The 20,116-nt window shown below is 43.6% G+C and overlaps 2 protein-coding genes across 3 annotated transcripts; one reads left to right on the forward strand and one right to left on the reverse strand.

Annotated features, from left to right (window-relative positions):
• The first annotated feature begins 22 nt into the window (after positions 1–22).
• Positions 23–2,280, forward strand: MRPS25 (mitochondrial ribosomal protein S25). The gene is made up of 4 exons (XM_040589940.1): positions 23–213; positions 297–403; positions 648–735; positions 949–2,280. Exons 1-4 carry the CDS (start codon positions 80–82, stop codon positions 1,139–1,141), a joined length of 522 nt encoding a protein of 173 aa, XP_040445874.1. The 5' UTR covers positions 23–79; the 3' UTR covers positions 1,142–2,280.
• RBSN (rabenosyn, RAB effector) lies at positions 1,867–18,411 on the reverse strand. 2 transcript variants are annotated; one of them, XM_040589938.1, is made up of 12 exons: positions 18,280–18,411; positions 17,642–17,922; positions 14,488–14,631; positions 12,522–12,622; positions 11,847–11,892; positions 11,573–11,734; positions 10,461–10,702; positions 9,522–9,592; positions 7,787–7,873; positions 7,205–7,307; positions 6,723–6,797; positions 1,867–5,804 (listed from the first exon to the last, which is right to left on the reverse strand). In XM_040589938.1, the coding sequence occupies exons 2-12, from the start codon at positions 17,802–17,804 to the stop codon at positions 4,680–4,682; spliced, it is 2,319 nt and encodes a 772-aa protein (XP_040445872.1). In that variant the 5' UTR covers positions 17,805–17,922; positions 18,280–18,411; the 3' UTR covers positions 1,867–4,679. The 2 variants fall into 2 exon arrangements, with proteins under 2 accessions (XP_040445872.1, XP_040445873.1); XM_040589939.1 differs by lacking the exon at positions 18,280–18,411 and having other exon boundaries at positions 17,642–18,086.
• Positions 18,412–20,116: the final 1,705 nt, after the last annotated feature.

Here is a 20,116-nt window from a genome sequence, read left to right on the forward strand (position 1 = left end):
GAAACCGCGGGGCGCGCGCGGGGCGGTGCTTCCCGCTGCTTCCGGCCGGCAGGCAGCCGCGCGTGGCCCCGCCGCCGCCATGCTGATGAAGGGCCGGTTCCCCATCCGGCGGACGCTGCAGTACCTCAGCCAGGGCGACATCGTCTTCAAGAGCTCGGTGAAGGTGATGACCGTGAACTACAACACGGCGGGGGAGCGGAGCGCGGGGGCGAGGTGAGCCGGCGGGAGCGCGGGGGGTGGCGCCGCCCTCGGAGACGCCTCGGCTCGCGCTCGCCTGTTTCTCCTCCCCTTCCCAGGAGGTTCGTGTTCTTCAGCGTCCCCCAGATCCAGTACAGGAACCCCTGGGTGCAGATCCTGCTGCTCAGGAACATGACCCCCTCGCCCTTCCTCCGCTTCTACCTGGGTAGGTGCGGCCGGCGCCTGCGCCCCGGGCCCCTCCCCCCGCGCGCCGGTTCCGCGCGCCGGTTCCGCGCGCCGGACCCCCAGGCGCGGGGCAGCCGCTCGCGCTCGCCTCGGGGCCCGCTGCCCCCGGGCCGCGCGCGCCCTGGCTCGTTCGCCGCGGCGGAGAGGCGCGCGCCGGCAGCCGGTGCGGAACCGAGGGGGCAGCGGGCACCGCCTGACGCTCCGCTGCGAATCTGTCCTGGCAGACAGCGGAGAACAAGTCTTGGTCGACGTGGAGGATAAAACCAACAAAGAGATAACCGAGCACGTTAGGAAAATCTTGGGGAAAAGCAAGTAAGTGACGCTTGGGTTAACGTACAGCCTCGCATGCGGCACACGCCATCCCTGCAAGCTTTTGTCAAGTACACAGAAACGCTGCTCCTCCCAGCCAAAACTGACAGGAGCTAGGAACTGCCACTCCATCTTTCTGGTAGCCTGGGTCCAGAGAGGGGAGAGGAAATAACGCTGTCCAGGCTTCTGATGGCAACAAATGGATCTCTTTTCCAGAGAAACGCTTGAAAAAGAGGAAAGGGAAAGAAAAAAACTGTCACATCCCGCAACTTTTGGGCCCAGGAAGTATCATCTGCGAGAATGCATGTGTGAAATTGAAGGCCAAGTCCCCTGCCCTGCTTTTGTGCCACTGCCCAAGGAGATGAGGGGAAAATACAAAGCTGCTACAAAAAATGAAGCATCAGCCTGACGTCTCAAGTTATGCAGTTGTTTTTCCTCGGGGCTGGATGATCAAGGTACTTCAATGAGAAACAAGAGCTAACAGCTCTTGGAAATGGGAACAAGCAGGTTCATATATTACAGACAACCTTGTCTCAAGTTTTCTTACAGCTACAACTAGAATAATTGAAGTGAAAAATAAACTAAGTTAAAAACCCAGGTTTTTTGGCACCAGTTTTACAAAGCATTACAGTCAACACTGCATAGAAAGAAAACAGAACGAGGAAAGACAGAATGACCAGAGCCCTATTTCCTTCCTACTCATGCCAGCATGTATAAGGTTGTGGCAAAACCAAGATCATGGTTGCCAAAAAGTTAATCTTAGAAGCAGTCCAGAATTCCACAATTTGTAGAAAGTGGTGTAAAAACATTTCTGCTGATTTCCATCTTGTACCACCTGAAGACTGCCAAATGATAATGCTACTCCAGGCTCAAACTAAAGCCTGAATTTTCTTAATTTTTTTAGTTACCACTCAAACAGTTGAAGTCTCATTAACAAGATAGAACTTGTGCAGCTGATAGTGCAGCTCTGAGCAGCACTGATCAAGGCAGGGAGTTACCAGCACTGAAGAACACTTAAGTTAGCATTTAAAAGATATGCCTCACGATTACCTTTATTCCCCTTCAAGAAAAAAAAGCTACTCATAAGACAATTTCCTGAATGGTCTTCCTTTCCCCCCCCCCCCCCCCCCCCCTTTAAAGCCACAAAAAGGCAAACTGCCTAGATTTATCAACTTCCAGCAAATTCTAGGCAGCGAGTCCATTATGCTTCAAAGTCCAGTGCTGCTATATACTTCCTCTTAACCTCAAACACTCCTGCTCTCTGCATGTGGTCAAAAAACCTTCTGAATCGTTGTAGCTTCGGCCCCACGAAACAATTACATGGTACCAATAACAGTATATAAACACGTGACAGGTTGTACTGTATTTCTTGCAATTTGGTAATTGCACATACCTTTAAGTCAGGCTTACATATGCAGATTACTGTAGAACTGTGTTTCAGCATTTCCAAGCTAACAGTTGAATACAAAACTGCACAGTGATTCATGTGAAAGCATCCTGTAAAAACTGTCAAGGACAAGCAGCACAAAATAAACATGTTTTATTTCATCTCTGTTTACAAAGTTTCCATACAGAGTAGTGCATGCAATTTTAACAAAAGTCAATCCTAGTTATTGAGCTTTATGGTTAAGATGTCTTCATTCTGTTGTGCCTTTGTGAGCCTCACAGCAGTCCAGATACTAGGCATAAGGTCTTCACTTTGGAGATTACTTCAGTATCTGATGTCTATAGTCTGGCACATTTAACACTGGCAAAGATCATGAGGTATGCTAGTCTGTTATCTGCTTGTAAAAATACACTACTGTGTACAATAAGGATACTTCAATTATTAGTGTATTAGACTGAAAATACAAACAAGGCAGGACAGCTCTAACAAGGGGAAAACTCACTTTTTAAATGTGAAAGCTGAAGCTGCCAAAACCATGTTTTTCATGTTGATACCAAAAAACCCCTTTGTGTTACAGTGCAGGGAGCAATCCTCTTGACTAGCAAACAAGTCTGCCTTAAATAACTACCTTGTACTATTTCTGTTAAACAATTCCAGGGCTTGCCTTCAGCTATCTCAACATTTCTTTTTTGCTGCCTTGATAAATCTGGTGGCACACTGCATGTGTTTTGTTAGTTTACAACCTTTCGGAATGCTCTTCTTCATTTTGCTTGGTGCAAAATAATACTCAAGGAGTCAATAACATCTCAGTATAAAAATTTCATGGTCTTAAGACAATGTGTTCCACACCTTTCAACTTCAGAGGTAGGCTATAGTAAGAAGAAAGTCAGTTGTCCTTAACTGGCTGCTTTCAGTTACTTTGAACAGTTACTAGTGCTATTAAGTGAAGATATAAGTGATTTGTTTTTCTAAAACAGTTCCACAAGTCCCCAGCTACACTTACTTACAGCAAAATAAAACTATTAGAGAGTTTCTGCTCTTTAGGTTGTGTAATTATGTGTCTCTAAAATACGCAATGCTTAGGCTACAGCTATGCTAATACATACTAAAAAGACATGTCCTGTTCCAAAAAAGTTTACACTTCTGAGTAAGCCCACTGTTACTGTGCTATACAGCGTGATCTGCCTGATATTACTCTATTTCATCTTAAAATAAACATGCCCTTTAGACTAAACCCTCCCCACCACCCTTTCAAACACATCTGATGATGGACCTCTGCCTTTCAAAGATAAAAATCAGAGCAGCTCAGGCTCTGATTTTTGCAGGCACAGTCAGACCTAACCCTGAAGTTATCCTACATTTCTGCCACCAATCTGCAGAAGCCCAGCTCTAAGCCCTCCTGCACCACAGGTGCTGGCCATCACTAGTCTTCCCCCAGACCACAGGATCCACAAGATTACTCCAGTGTGGAGCTTCTTATTTAAGACAGACATGCCTGCTTCTCCCAACAACTTCTGAGGGGCATCAAATATGAAAGAGAATTGCTATTTGGCACTACTGCAGCCACAGACTTTGTCTTCCAGCTTTCACACAATTCCAGTTCAGCGGCACTTCAGCTCTCCATTGTAAACAAGACTTTTGTTTCTTGAATGCTACAAAGAAAGGGTTCCAGTCTCACAAATAAACATGATCATTCTGTCACCCAGAGAATTTAAAGGAATCTGTAACACATTCCATAAAATCATTAGGAATTGGAGGGTCACCCTTTATAGTGTGAAATGGTGCTAGCCTGATGCTTTTTTCCCTGGAACTGAGTAGACACTTGTTCCCTCACAAGCAGATCTCTGAAGCCAGCACAGTGTGCTCTACTACATGATAGTTTGTGCTCAGAGCAAATGGAAAAGTAAAGGTGATCCAAATTTTACTTGGGAATTTTTATAAACTCATTAAAAAGTTACTATATTAAGATCAGTTATAAAGTTCTCAGTCTTTAAGATCCCATTTATGTATTGGCATTGCACAAAATTGATCTGCAAGCTTGTACATCCTGCACCTCAAAGAATCACAGCAGCCTTTTAACAGCACTTTCTCCTAACACCATTAGGCAATTGCACTAGCCTGTAACACTGCACTGTGCCATTATCAGAGGATGTGGAAGTTTTAGAAAAGATCTTGTGTTTCTTTAGTCAAAGCCCCACTTGAAATGTCAATACTACAACAGAATGGGGGAAAAGATGACAAACCAACATTGCAAACATTTCCAAATCATAGCTCCCTAACCACTGTAACCAGAATAAGCACGCAATAGGACGAGTTAGCATTAAAATAATGTTGTAATGAGTTATTTTAAAATTTCTTAGTACAAGTGTTTGAGACCAGCAGCATACCTCAATAATTCTTTCTTCAAGACCAAGTAGTAGTGGAAATGCCTAACTGAAAGTGCATAAAAGTCAAGATTCTCAGAATTCCCTCTTGTGATCTGTACTCCTGTTTCTAAGTATCTGCTCTACCTTCCCATACTTAACAGCAGACTTAATTATTACACAGCCCTATTGCTGCTTCAGCAGTTGGATTTCTTCTGCTTTGCTAATGTGTGCTTCAGTTCCTTTAAGTTCTCTGTTAGTACCTCCACCTCATCCATTCGTCCACTATGTTTGGCATCAAATATATAAGCTTTGATATTATCTATCTGTTGGAGAAGCAGCTCTTCCTCTATAGCCTCCTCTCCAGAGATCTCATTGCCATCCTCCACTTCAAAGGGATTGGTGGAAGATCCCTCTTCAAATGGATTCCCAGAATTCCAACTGCCCCCAGGCTTTTGAAATGGATTTTCATTCTCTTCAAAAGGATTTGAAGCACTGCCAGGTGCTCCATTTGTTTGTTCATCCTCTTCATTTTCAAATGGATTATATTCTTTTTTATCACTCTGCAGAGCTGTGTCAGAGACAGAAGCCATTGGAGAAGTCTCTTTGACAAATGGGTTAGTAGAATCATCCTGTAACTGAGGGGTATCTGCTTCATCTTCAAATGGGTTTAGACAGGCTGTCTGGTCTTGCTCTTTGCCACGCTGTGGGACATTCTGGGGTTTGAGTGTGAAGGTCAAGTGCTCTGTAGCTGGCAGCTCCTCAACAGCAGGAGTTTCAGAACATGGGTCCCCTTTGCTCTGAGTAATATCCAAATCCAATGCATGTGCTGTCAAGTTCCAGTCCTCTTTTGCAACTTCATGTTGATGCTGCTTGACTTCTCTGAAGTCTAAGGAGCATGTCCTTGAGTGCCGAGACATGAACTTCTGGTGTTCTCTTTCCCACTCTTTTTCACGAAGGACCTGAAGTTCCTCCCTCTGCATCTCTTCCTCTTCTGCCTGTTTTTTAGAAAGCTCGATAGCTTTCAGAGTCTGTTGCTGATCATATTCATCCTGAAGCTGCCTCAGGTTCTCTTGCAACATATGGATCTCATCTATCCTATTAGCTGCCTTTGCTTGCTTAATAAAAGATGTGATATTGTCAATCTGCTGGAGGAGGGGGTCCGCTATCTCACTCTCCCTTGATACACTAGATGTAGGTAACCAGCCTTCAGATTTTCTCACTGTTCCCTTTTTAAGGTGAGTTGCATCACCATTAATGGCAGCTCTGGAGATAAAGTCTTTCTGCTTTTCCTCTTGTTTTCCCTGTGTTTCAAGAGCCACCTAAAACAACAACAAAAAATGTAGTAAAGAAAACACCATGAGCCTGAAAAACATCTGTTCTAAGAATCCATAGGTACAAGAAGTTAGCTGATCTTAGACATTACTGGCCGTCACTGAAAGGGATCAGCTGCATTTTTGCCTACTTTGCAGAAAATGCTTATTTTCGTATTACTACCCAAGCACTTCCCTTCAGTTTGTTTCTGATGATACTGATTGAAATCCCATGGCATCTGCCTCTACAAACTTGAGAGCAAGTAGGAGCAGTGACAGTGCTTTATATAGAACAAAAAAATGCCTAGTGCCACTGTGCAAAGAGTGGTCTAGATTAATTTGGACAGGAACCGTATCACATCTGACTACAGCAGACATCTGTAATAGAACAACAGTGTTAAAGGTCACCAATACCATTAGCTTTTGGAGTGCAACAACTCGTATTTCTTAATTTCTACCTCAAGATAAAGCTGGTTTAGTTTACAGTTGTCATCTTCCCTCCTAACTGAAAAAACCCTCTCTCTCTCTCTGAAGAGGTATTCCTATTCCAGTATGTCCTTTTCCACCACTAATAGAAATCTCCAAATTCTACTTGTGCAAATGAACTCCAGAAAACAATTTGAAAATCCACATGAACTAACATACTTTTGTTTAGGGCTTGCTCTGCATGCACTACAGCAGAAACAGCATGGGCAGCCAAGTCACTGCTGCTTTCTATAAGTATTCAGCTGCTCAGTACACACCTACTTAGTTCTGGACAGAACACAATGACAGTTACATGAATCCCTGAAAAAGGGTATGGAATGATCTGCATAAAAAATGAAAAACTGGAATCCAATGTTCAAGGCAACTACTCATACACATGCAGCTACCAGGCCCTTGAAGGAGGCCCTGATGCAAGATGTAACAGATCTTAACCTGTCTTACCGTATGCAGTCTTCTCTTTTTCAGTTCTTCATACTGATCTTTGGTTGGCAGGGACATTAGGCCAAGCAGTTTTTCCTGGCAAAACGTGAAATATTCACACTGTTGCTTGCAGGCATTCAGTACTTGAAAGGAGAGGTACCAACAGAACACCCCACAAACAAAGGCTACTTCTACGCTGCAGTCACTGCTGCAACTCTGAGCACGTCTTTGCTATCATAACTGCACTGCAGACTAGGTTCACATCTCAGCAAGAGACAAGGACAAGATTCACACATTTTCTTAGGTCCCTGTACTCAATGCTGCTCAGACTACACCATCTGTATTCCAGCTCATTTAAGGCTACCATAAGTCATTAGGGGAACTACAGAAAATGTATAGAACTAAACCTCCTGTCAAAACAGTTTCAAACCACAGGGATGTCTGGCCAAGAAGAGAACACTGTACAAAACATACATACAGCTTATAACATAAGCTCCATTTACCTGAACAAAAAGTGTAGCTGAGTATCTTATCATTCTCTGAAGTTGTAGTGTTTTAGGATGAGGCTGGGGATCTTCATGCAAGCCTAGATTCAAAATCTTCTTACTGAACCAAAACAAACATACAGCTTTGTCAGTTCAAAATCAAGGGCCAGCAAAAATGCAGCAGAAGGGAGAGCGACAATACGGGTGAAAGCTTTCTGACATTCTTTTAAGTAAACCATTTTGGGTATTACAGGTTATAACATTTTCCACTAGTACTTTTTTTTTTTTTAATTAAAAACAAAACAAACCCCAAATTGTGCTGCTATTTGTTTCCTCTGTGCTTAGTTATTTCCACTGCAGAGGAATGCATATGCATGGTTTTTAAGGCTGGAAAGGGAAGTAGAAATTGATGGTGCACAGGAACAGTAGCGACCTCTTCACATGCTCTTTACAACTGAGCAGACAAATTGATTATCCATGTGAATAAACAGGTATGTGCTACACCAGCACAGACACCAACAGTTGAGAAAAACTACAGAGAAGTCCTAACAGAGGGAGACAGACACATGCTGGGGGGTGAAGAGAGAGATCTTCTTTTACCTTAAGGCATCTATAAATTCGTATACTTTTTGAATCTCCACCCTCAAGTCATTAGCGTGCTCAAGATTGTAGGTTGTCTCCCCAGCACTAAGAAATAAATACAACTTTATTGTAAGACATGCACCCAGCTAACAATATATATAACACTAAAAATTATCCCAAGATGACTAAGATTCAACAATGGTAAGAACAGCTAACACTAAAGGGGCTGAATGATTTTATTTCTAGTTCATTGTGTTTAAAAACTTTCCTTGTGACAGAAGTGGAAAATGACAATCATCTTGTGAACATGAACATTCCACAGAAGAGAATTTTATTTATGATTGCGTTATTATTTACTATTATAGGAGAAATTGTATTTTAACACAGGAAGGCGTCTCTACCAGTAACATCTAAAATATACACACATTTAGCAAATGCATCTATTTTGTGTTTTTTTTCCAGGCAACTGGGTATGGAAAAAACAGACTGACTGAGGAACTAACTATACCATTGAATTAAAATAGTTATCTCTACTAGCATTTGTCAGAAAGCAAAAGCCTGCAACCCCACATAGGTAAAGCATTTAAGATGCTAGTAACTGACTGTCCACATGGGGAGACAATTAATTACATGCACTTTACTAGAATATCACATTTATTGATGAAACAAATTATGATTTACTGGGAAAGACTTTTCAGCAGTTTTTAGACTTCCTCTCCTTTTGTATCACAAACACAAAAGACAAGGATCACTCTCAAAAGCAATGCCACTATCCGTATGATCCAAGTTTCTGAGACTCAGTCCTGGTCAGAAATCTTTAATTTCATCAGTAAGAAGTCTGACATGTGCTTCCATTATCCAAGGACATTCATATTTTTACTCTTCTCCAGTTGTCAAGCCACATAACACCAACTCATGAAGAATTGACAAAAACCAGGAGCAGCCTAACTAGGTTTTCACCTTCTATACTTGTTTCTTCCTTTTGGCAGGTGTGTTTTTACAAGAATGGTTTTGTTATGATGAATGACAGCCTAATTTTACTATACCACCCGATCTAAAGGACAGGTACAGAAGTATTTGTGAACTTTAACATCCCAAATGAACGTCCTTCATAGTCTAAGACCAATGTCTATACTCCTCTACTGTACAAGCCAGAAGTATAAGATGACAACCTCCTGCAGATATAGCTGGAGAGGTTTAAGTTACTCCAATGAGAGAACAGTACCACAAGAAACTACGCACAGAAGCACAATACGTGAATGCTGCTTATACACTGCAGCACAGGGCAGGCCAGCCAGATTCAGGAACAACTGTCAGGTGAAGGTGGCTCGCTTTACACAAGAACAGGTGAGAAGCATTTGCTGCTGGCACTACCTGGAAGCCATACCATGCAGCTGAAGGCAGCAGTATCTTACTTCAACAGTTCAAAGAGGCTTATTTACACAACAAGAATTGTAACTTTGTACTTCCTTTTTGCAAACATGGCATGTCAAAGTATGACAGTGGCGCCTCACCAGAAATTGACTTTAAAAAAAATAAATTGGACCTCTCTGTCTGCAATGTGACCATTAATAATTAATTAAATACTACTTTGTTTGAAGAGCATCCAAAAGACAACAGATAACCTAACACTGCTTTTTCTTACAATTTACATACTCCTGCAGCCTTAGCATGCCATTTCTTTAGTCCTTCCCATGCTTTTGGGGAGGAAAGATACATATATTCATAAATAACAACAGCAAATGGAGCTTACTTTAGTGATTCTGCCATCCTTATGTATTCTCGTGCCTTCTGGTCAACTTTCTCCATGCAGAGTCGGAGTTTCTTGTTTAAGACAAAATGTATAAGTAACTTATGTTAATAAAACTAATGCAATAACATGCCAACATAAACCTTTCCTGCTGCCTGTGCACATTCAAAGTTGACTGTGGTGAAAGCCATTTAACTATTGAGGATGACACGACCCTCCAGTTAGCCTCAGAACACAGATGGCATGGGCAGGAACAGAGGAAGTCTCCCTGTACGCCTGCAAGGTGAATTTTGAATTCAGAAGCTGTTTTAATGGATGACTTGGACAACTTCTAGCCTTAAACCTCTTCATAAAGTGCACCAGCAGAAACTCCCATTAATATTAACCTGGGGTGTGTGCAGACTTTACTGAAAAGATACCTGACTATTGTCAGTACCTGCTTTCGCAGCATATTTGAACACACTGTTCCGGCCATATGCTGTTGATTGATACAGATGGTTCAAAAAAGCACTTGCCATCAGTGTGAGGACAACAGTGCTGACATTGAATCCTGTAGTTCCAGTGCAGCCCATCAACAAAGCACACAGCATGTCGTTGGTTTAAACAAGGACTGTTCTGTGGAATCCCAACTGACATAGCTCAAATTTTAAGAAAGGCATCTCAGAACTATTAGTTCCAGACGATTAGAATGAAGATGTATCTTAAAACAACATTTGAGTTATCATGGGATATAAATATTATATGGTTAACTGGCTCCACAGTTTCCAATACACCTTTGTTAGGTGGCATAAACACCCAATAAAGCCTTTTTGAACTCACTTCTGAAAGCAAGTATTAAATCATGAAGTAAGAGCTTGGACATGAGGTAACAAGCCAAAAATCAGGTAATGACAACTGCAGATAGATACACTGAGGATCACAGCAGCAAAGAGTTTGACTTACCTCATAGAGTTTCACAATCTCCGGAGTGTATTCTTTCTCATCCATCTGTTGTTCTCTTTTCAACAAGGTATCTTTGCAGTGCCGACAACAACGGATACGGTCATCATCCTTCTCATCCAGAACTGAGCTGACACTGCTTATGCTGCTAATGCTGCCACGGCGGGAACCATGGACACTATTAGGTGAGGAGTTCGGGCTAGTATGAGAACCCAAGGCCTCTTTGCTGGCACTAGTGAGTTTGCCTAAAAATTATACACAGGTAATTTTACAGTGATTGGAGAAGCTGACAGATTTTACCAACACAAATGAATTGTGCTTTAACAGAAACTTGATACTCAGGTAAATTAGAAAACCATGAAAGACATGCAAGGAACCAATGACAACCAAGACTGCAAGTGAGAATTTGGGTCTTCACTATAAATCCTGCTCCATTCTAAAAGCACCTAGAGAGCAGACTGCTGAGAACCACCTACTCTACTTACGCCTAGAAGCTTTCTCATGCTGAAGCTTGCATATAGGATAGCATGTGGAAGAAAAGGTACATTAATGTTGTCCATGTTTTATGCTTGAATGCTCAAAAAAGCATAGTTAATGTCATTCTCTTGGAGAACTGTGTCCTCTCCAATGCACTAGATGAAGAAAATAAAGTTTGAAGGGCTTCTTCAAGGCTTGTGGATGAATTTCCTTAATGTCAGCATTTGGACAGCCATGGGCAAGACTGGAAATAGCCACAGTAATCTTACATGTCAAGAACCTTGGCACTTATAATTCCTGAAGTTAATACTTCATAGTTATGGTATTCAGTAGGATAAGACACTAAATATTAAATACATTTACTACTAGTATATACTACTACTTCTAGTAACTCTTTCAGTGTTATGTAACACTTCCAAAGATGAACGAGGAACAGAGACAAAGAATGGAGACATCATTCTTCTTACTCTGTTTCACTGACAAGTGTCTGCATGAAACAATGATACATTAAGGGCCAAGTTTTCTGCAAAGGCAGAATATTACCAGCAGCTTTTTTCCTGATGGCAACAAGCCAGGATGCAGTTAGCACCCTGAGTGAGCTAAGGAAAGCAGGAATTAACACCACACACTGTACTTACTTGCCAAAGGAAGACTGACAAGTTCCATGCACTTCTTGCACATAATCGATCCACAAAGGCGGCAGTGGTGCCGTCTGTTTCGAATACTGAACTTATTGCCACAGTCTGGGCAGAACGGAACATCCTGATCACTGACCCAAGGCACAACAGACTTCTCTATAGCTGTGACCAAGCAAGAGGGGAGGGAATACGCACAAGATAAGATGCTCATTCAATTAATTCCTCAGCTGGTTAAACTACAGGAGCAAAGAGTCTGAGGTAAGTTCATACCAACCTCTTATTTTAGCTGACTCAGTGTTTGCTCTGTCAAACGATGTAAGCTAGAAGATGATAAACAATTCATTCAAGAAAACTGTACTTTTGCAAGAAAAAAACCCAACACAACCCAGCCCAACAAGAAAAAGAAACCTGACACTTTTAGGAGATAGGAGTCTCAGCCTGTTTTACACCAGATTCCTGCAACTATCTTATTTCTAATGCCATATTCACACAAGTAGTGCTAAACAATGAATGCCAAACCTGTACAAATCAGGGCATTTTTGACATAATCCTTCCAGCATCCAACATTACTGCATCTGAGCCAAAAAGTAAGTATATCATTGGCAGATTTTGAAGAATAAGGAGCTGGAAGAATCATGACAAAAACATTAGAGAGAAATTTAGTAAAGTAAAAGATGGAGAAAACATACAGGAAAACAGATGGCTCTTGAAGCATGTGGAAGTAGCATCTTCAGCTTGAAAACAGTGCATAGAAACAGAAATCATATCCACAGTACAGGGTCAGACCAAGCACAGCACTCAAGGATAGAAAAGGAAAACAGTTATGCGTGAGGAGAGTCATAGTTCAGTATTTCTTATAAAGTGCACTGGCAGATAAATGGGCACACTTCATACTAAAATATGGGTTTTTCATTCAGAAGGGTAGAATATTAAAAAGCAGCAGATTTACCTTTTCTAACCTGATTATTAGCTTATTGACTTCAACTACATAGTGATCAATCCTGGCTGCTCGGTGTTTCTTGAAATCAGAAAGATGGCTTCTCATAGCACCTGGAGAGATAGCAGAAAGTTTGCAGTGACCCAGGTGTTCTGTACGGATTTAAATGCCTCTTGAAAGAGAGCTGTCTCTTCTGTTCACATCTATTTCTCATGTTCTAATCTAATTATAAAGACAGATTAGAATCCTACATTTTCACAGTGCTGCTCTAAATAAAACATGCAGGTTAAAGCCTAATCTCCAGGCTAGCAATAAACAGTGTTTTATTTCTACTACAGAAAACAAGCACTATGTTACAGAGAACATCTGCAACAGATTTTTTTTCCCCCCTCTTCAGCCCTCAGTTATGTTTGGCAAGCTATTATCAACTAGTAGTAGTCTCAAAACCAACTCCCTCTAGTTTCCTGGCTACAATGTTGAACTAAGGGAAGAAGCAGATCCAATGATTAATGGAGGCCTACGCAACAGCAATTTCTCTTTAAGAATTCTGATCATCCTTCCACCTTCAGAGGTTCTGAATCAAATCCTTGATGACAGTTCAGATATACAGATAACTGATCACCAACTATACAAAGGAACAATATTAGCATCTTTTTAAGAAATGTACAATTCATACTCTACAATGTTGGTTTCAAGTTTCAGTTTTGATCCTTTTCCTAGTCAGATAAGTGAGGTATTAAAAAAAAAAATCAAATTTACAGAAAAAATATTTTTTTTTTAATAGTAATGCAAAAAAAGTATCTTTATTCCGAGTGGTAGAACACAAAATTAGATGTTGCTTTTTAATACTACCTATGTAATTTTAAGAATCTCACTTCCTCATACTAGTGAAATAACCAAAAAAACTCCAAAGCTGAATTCACAGGAATGAAAGGGCCCCTCTGGGTAACTGAATTCCACCACTGCTTCGGAGACATCACACAGTCTCTTTCACAAACCCACCAAATCCTACTCTAAAACCTGTAAGGTTCACCTGCTCCACTCTGATCAGGAAACAGTTCTCATTTCTCTAATATTCAGAAACCTTCTGCTAGTTCACTGCCTAAATTTATTCTTACCTAATATTTATACTATGATTGCTGCTGAAATAATTAAAGTCAAAAGTGTAATTACCAGACTCCGCAGATCCAAAGGACTAAGTCCTAGCCTGTCAGCAGCACAGGGAACACTTTACCAGCAGAGATAGTGCTGCTTCCTCCCCATGAAGATGTGACATTCCAGTAATAGTAGGAGGCAATTTCCAGTAGCAGTATTTATAATTACAAGCTCAGTCGACTTATCCTTCAAATTCTACATCTACAGAAATGTAGATTTATATTCAGAGGGGTGGGGTGGGGGTTTGGCCCCCTTTTTAAAAAAAAATTAAACCTCTTCTTAATGAAAGATGACCTACATCTCAAATCCAGGGAAAAAGCTGAAAGTTTAAAATTGATGGACAAGCTTTCTGTCAGACAGGTAAACTAACAGCTACTTTAAGTGTAGCCCAAAAGCTGGAGATTTTTTATAACTATAGCATAATAATTAATTAGTGGATTATCTGTTTTGTAAAAAGCCACAAGGTGGTTGCAGAACATTTCAACAAAGCTGGATGCACAGGGGTAAATACATATCCACCACCAGGCCTCAATGGCTCAGACACAGTAAAGTGACTAACAGCTATCCTGTTCTCAAAGTTTGCTGGGGTACCGATTCTACACTTCCTCTACCCCCCACCCCCCCATTACCTGCATTTTCCCCATCCCACAGACAACGTAGGTGGGCTGCACAAAATCAATATGCAAACCATAACTCCATGCTACAGCAAATCAAATGCAATGCAGACACAATTCCATGCAACTTCAGCAATACTGTAGCACGTACCCAATTAAGATTAAAAGAAAGGTTAACCCCACTGTGTATCACCTTCTAGCTCTCCTACCTACTTCCTGGGGCTCCCACATGTATGGATCTACTCCACCATAGCTGAAGGACTCATATCGTTCCTGAGATCCAGAATCAGTTCTGTCATCTCCTTCTTGTTTCAGCAATTTCTTCTTTGCTCTTTTGGCCTTCTGAACTAGATCTGAAAAAGTTAAACTCAAGTTATCAAACGTGGCAAGCAGTCACTGAATATCTGTCATATGAAACCAGTATGGATTATTCCTCATCTTTTAGCACAAGCTCTTCTCCTTGATAACAAGTTTCTCCTCATCATGTTCTGTTTAGAACCAGAACAGGGTTCAGAGAATCACAGATGGCACAAAATGCTCTTTCTTATCTGTCATAAAATAGTAGCACTAAGGTCCTAACGACAAAGTAGTTTTAGACACTCCATTCAGGGACTTCACCATAGAACGGTAAGCTGTCCTAGCAACTATGGGACCCATTTCACAGCATTCTGGGACATCATATAGACACCATCTTCATTCTCTCAAGTCCCAATGATTTTTTCATGACTCAAGGATGTTCAGCACTTTCTTTGTCTTGTTGCTCAAACTACAAATTTCAGTGTGCTCGTACACCTGAATAATTTCAAGAGTACCAAACAGCCCACTGCATCACCTCATATGAATGCTAGTGAGAGGAGGGCAGTCTCCTGGGCCAAAAAAAAATAAAGACCGGGAACTTCAAACTTCAGAGCTTTTATTGCCCTTGCAGCTATGTTCCTGTCTGAATACTAGCAGAAGTTGAGGGTGCTCCTTTTCCAAACACACTCAGTACCTCCTTGAACTGGATCTTTTATACATCAAGCCTTCTTACAAGCTGCTGGGAACCATGAGTTAGCATGTCCTCTCGTATTTCTAATTTTCTTATTTATTGTCTGAAACACTGGAATTTCCACCTTGACCTTACCGGAGTCTGCCCCCTCTGCGCTTCAGCCACTAGGGCTGTGCCAGCAGGCTCCTCATGCCGACATAGTAATTCCTAGCTGTTTTTCAGCTGCTGATGTCATGCTACCTCCCAAAATGACACTCAGTGATATAAAGTGCACTGCTCAACCCAACTGTGTCAAGTTGGCAAGGGCTCTGCCAGCACTGCAACACCATTTAAGAAAGAGGATTACCTTCCCCCCTCCCCATCTGCCATACTGGACAGCTTAGACACTGAAGTTTCTTAAGTGCATTTTACACCACCTACATCGAAAATGTAGATGCACTCGAGACTTTGAAAGTCTGACATACTCAAAAAAGGAAGTAGGGATGCCTCAGGGCTTTGCTGCAGACACAGAAGCTTTCCAAGTGAAATTTCACAGTCTTGTTTACCATGAAGTCAAATTTAACCACCTCGGCATGACTGAACTGAAGTAATAAGGTGATTTGTAAGCATTTATAGAATTCCACAATTAGGATAGTCAAGAGTTCAGCACAAAGTTGCGCGACCACTTGTGAGCCACAGTTTGAACACGAGTCCCTAAAACAAGTAATTTAAATAGATGATTCTGCTGGCCTTTCTTCTAGAAGGGACTTCACTGGATAGACCTTAACATGAACAACTAGGACAGAAAGCAAGCAGATGAAACCAACATCCTTTACGCAAGAACACATAAGAAAGACAGCCTGAGAAGCCACAGTACACTATTTTAGATTAAAATAACACTAGACCAAAATCAAAATGCAGGTGTTTTGTATTAAATAAAAAAGCACCTGGGAAAAGTTACCAGGCTTAAGTTGCTGTTTTCTCTAATCGCAATGAAAACCATACTGTTGTTGTGGTTTAAATGCTCCATGGAAGCATTTCATGATGCAGCTATTACATCACTGTATCTACGCATGATGAGAACATGACTGCAGTACTGACCAATCTACCTTCACTGTCCAAGAAGAGCACAGTGCTAAGAGCCAAGAAGTAGCTAGACGATGGAAAGCAACTTAAAGATTCATTAAATATTCAACTGTGCTACCCCTATGATAGGCTTGTTAAAAACAAACTTTTCACTGAGAAAAGACTTTTGAAATAATAATCACCAACGTGAGGGGAGAAAAAAAAGGGGGTGAGGGTAAAAATTCAAGACTGCCAGGCCACTATCTCTAATATAATAAAACCAGAAAGATTTTTGCAGGGAAAAGACTTATCACCAGGTTTTGCATATTCTTCTCTCAATATAAAATGACACCGTGTACACAAGAGAAGTAAAAAAAAAATATTTTAGTTAAACAGAACTCAAAGGGATTTTTCAAACAGCAGCAACAGTTGGTAATCCACAGCACAACCCTGGGACACTCCCAGCATCTACAGCCAGCTCCACCACCCACACTCTTTTCCACCTCTTCCCACCAACCACATTCCTTAACTTTAACTGCAACAACGGCTTTATCTACCGTCAAAAACCAGGGATTAATGAATTGGTACCTGGCAAGTACCAGAAATTCACCATATCCTGTAAGGTCTTCAAGTAATGATTGGGAATTCGTCTGGGTTACTGTGTAAATCAAGAGTCATCAGAAAAAAACACACAAAACCCCCAGCAGACCAGTAATAAAATTCATGCAGAAAATCAGATACTTGAAGAGTGATGACTGTTTAAGTGCCTGATTTGGAATTTACTTGTTGAAAGTATTCGGAATAACATAAAAATTATGCCTTGGCCTAAGGTGGCATATAGAAAACCAGAACCCTGTACCCCACTTGGTAATGCACATCAACTAGTATTTTAGTATTCTTAAGACAAGTGAGACAATTCTCTACAACTACCTGAAAGCAGGTTGTAGCAAGGTACGAGTCGGTCGCTTCTTTCAAGTAACAAGAGGAAACGGCCTCAAGTTGCGCCAGGGGAGGCTTAGATTGGATGTTGGGAAAAATTTCTTCACCGAGAGGGCTGTCAAGCACTGGCACAGGCTGCCCAGGGAGGTGGCGGGGGCCCCATCCCGGGAGGGATTTACAAGACGTGCTGAGGTGGCACTTGGGGACACGGGTTAGCGGTGGGCTTGGCAGTGCTAGGTTAAGGGTTGGGGTCGATGATCTTAAAGGTCTTTTTCCAGCCTGAACGATTCTGTGCTATGACTCTGAGAGCGCTGGCAGCACAGGCGGCTTTCGCCACGGGGAATTTTACACGGCGAAAACGAACGCGTTAGCACCACTGTCACGCCTCTTACTTTTGAGCTGTCCTCTGACGTCTCTGTCCTCACTCGAGTGCTCTTCTTCGTAGTGCGCCTGAAGCTGGTAGAACGACTGGAGGTCCTTCAGGCAGAGGGGGCACAGGAACCCCTCCCGCATTTCGCCCGGGTCGCCGAAGGGCGGCGGGCAGCCGGCCGCCATGGCCGGCCGCTGGCGGCGGGTCAGCGCTCGCTCCCGGCTTCAGCAGCGGCGCGGCCGCCTGGCAGTGACGAAGCGCGGGGGCGAACGACGCGGCACCGGCATCGTCCCTCGCGGCTTCCTGAAAGAAACCGGGCAGCAGCGTCAGGCCGGCGGCGCGGCCCGGCCCCTCCACAGTCCCGCATGCGGCACCCGCCCGGGACCCCGCAGGCCCGCGGCCCGCTCGCGCCTCCGTTCGGGAGGGAGAAGCCGGCAGCGGGGGGCGGGGGGCGGACAGGCCCGGGCCCGGCGCTGCCCGCCGCCCCGCTGGGCCCTGCGCAGGCGCGGGGCGGCAGCACACGCCGGGCCCGGGCCCCCGCGCGGCCGGGTCGGGGGGGCGCGCGGGGAAGGGGTGGGGCTTAGGTCTCGCGCCGGCCGCCGGGGCCCCCGCCCCGTCCCGCCCCGCCCCACCGCCCCCAGGCGGGCGGCCGGGCCTCACCTCCGCGCTGAGGTAGGGGTGCGTGTCCCCGGCGGTGGGAGGCCACGGCCTGCTGCGGTCCCACCCGCTCGGCGTCCCAACTGCCCGGGAGCGGTGGCGTGACGGTGGAGGGCGGGGCGAGCGCCGAGGCATCGATGGGCGGGAAGGGAGGGGATAAGGAGGGCTCATCCGGGGCCGGAGGGAGACGCGAGGCCCGGCGAAGGCCTGCGCTGCGACGCGCAGAGCTATCGATGGAGGGCGAGGCAGGGGAGGCGGTGGCCTAGGCCTGGCTGGGGGCACGGCCTCCCCGGGGCCTCCCTTAGCCTGAGGGGCGGTGGCGGCTGCCCTGTTTGCAGCCAGCCAGGGACAGCCCCTGGTCGTGGCCCTGTTGGAGCGCCCCCAGGCTCGCAGGTGTGTGTGGGAGAGGTAGTGCGGGGCTGCGGTGACAGAACCCCCTCAGGAGCGGGGCCTGGGGCGGGGGAGGCCGACCTCCTCTCCCTCCCGCTGCTCCTGGAGGACTCACGTAACCCCGCCTCTGCGAGCCGCTGCTGGGTTTGTGCTTTGTATCCTTATACCGACCACGTTGGGAACAGGACCAGCCTTGCCAGCAGGGGCAAGCTTGATGTTCTCAGTCTTAGCCTGCAGGTCACTCGGAAGTGCTCCAAAACTGTAAACCATAGCACTAGACGACCTGCTACTTACAGAGCTCCAAACTTAACCCAGGACCCTCACCGCTGCTTGCCCTTGCTGCCTGACAAAGAGCTGTTTAAGTCAATGATAGAAGCTTTTCACTGTCCCTTTTCTGATGCTATTCTGTTTAATCTCGACTGGCAGAAATTTGCGCTGTTCCACACGCCCTAGTGTGTGGAGGAAATAATAGGAGTGTATAACCATACTTTTGCTTTATCTGTTAGAATTCCAGGCCTTTGGAGGCAGAGATTTTTTTACATAGCAATGTTTTTTTACACCAGTCCTGTCCATGAAAGGTGGATTTTCACTGTTAATGTCCTGCACTTTCATCCTTGAAGTTAAGTCCTTTAAAAAAAATACACATTTTCAACAAGGAGCAGGGGGAAGGGGTAGTGTTTTCCAAGACCTGAATTATAACTAGATGCCCAGCTTCTAGGGATTGCAAATTCCAGCTCAAGGATATTGCATGATCCCAGATACGGTTCATCCACAGCTGTTTTTAATAGCCATTCTAAGTTTTGGTCTCATTCCTGTGGTTCGACCACTCAGCACTTATCACATCACCAGTGAATTTCACGCGGTTTGTATTTATGGCTCCATCATCCAGCAAGTGTAATGGGAAATCAAAGTCTTAAAATGGTTTTGAAAACAATGCATTCTTCATTCAGTTATGAAAAGGGAAACAGGCAGCTGTGGAAATAATGTGGAATGTCAGTTACAGTCACCTTCCTATTCAGCATGCAGAGCAGACCCACTTTCTCTTTGATACTAAAAGCTAGTAAGAGATCTTTTCATGCCATAAAAGCTGCCCTAGTCAGGTGCTCTCTCTGCAGTGCACTCAGGTAAATTATAAGCTTTTTAAGCTTTTTTTTAGAAGGTATGATTGCTTGTTCAATTTTAAAAAAATTATTTAATAAGTTAAGCAGCTGTATTAACGCCATGGTCTTAAGAACCTGAAAATATTGTTGTGTTACCAGTGTCATTTTAAAACTTGCAAAGTCCTCAGCATGTAGGGACTAGAAATGAAACTAGCAGTGCATTTAAAGAAGGATGGTACTTAAAGGATAAAAAGGGAAAAATAGAAGTAACAGTCTGACTTTTCATGCTGCTTTTGTTGTATAAAAAGTGTATTTCCAGCCTCTTCCAGACTTAGCTGGAGAGATTTAAC

The sequence above is a fragment of the Falco naumanni genome, chromosome 4 (genome assembly GCF_017639655.2).
Source record: "Falco naumanni isolate bFalNau1 chromosome 4, bFalNau1.pat, whole genome shotgun sequence".
NCBI classification, from domain to species: domain Eukaryota; kingdom Metazoa; phylum Chordata; class Aves; order Falconiformes; family Falconidae; genus Falco; species Falco naumanni.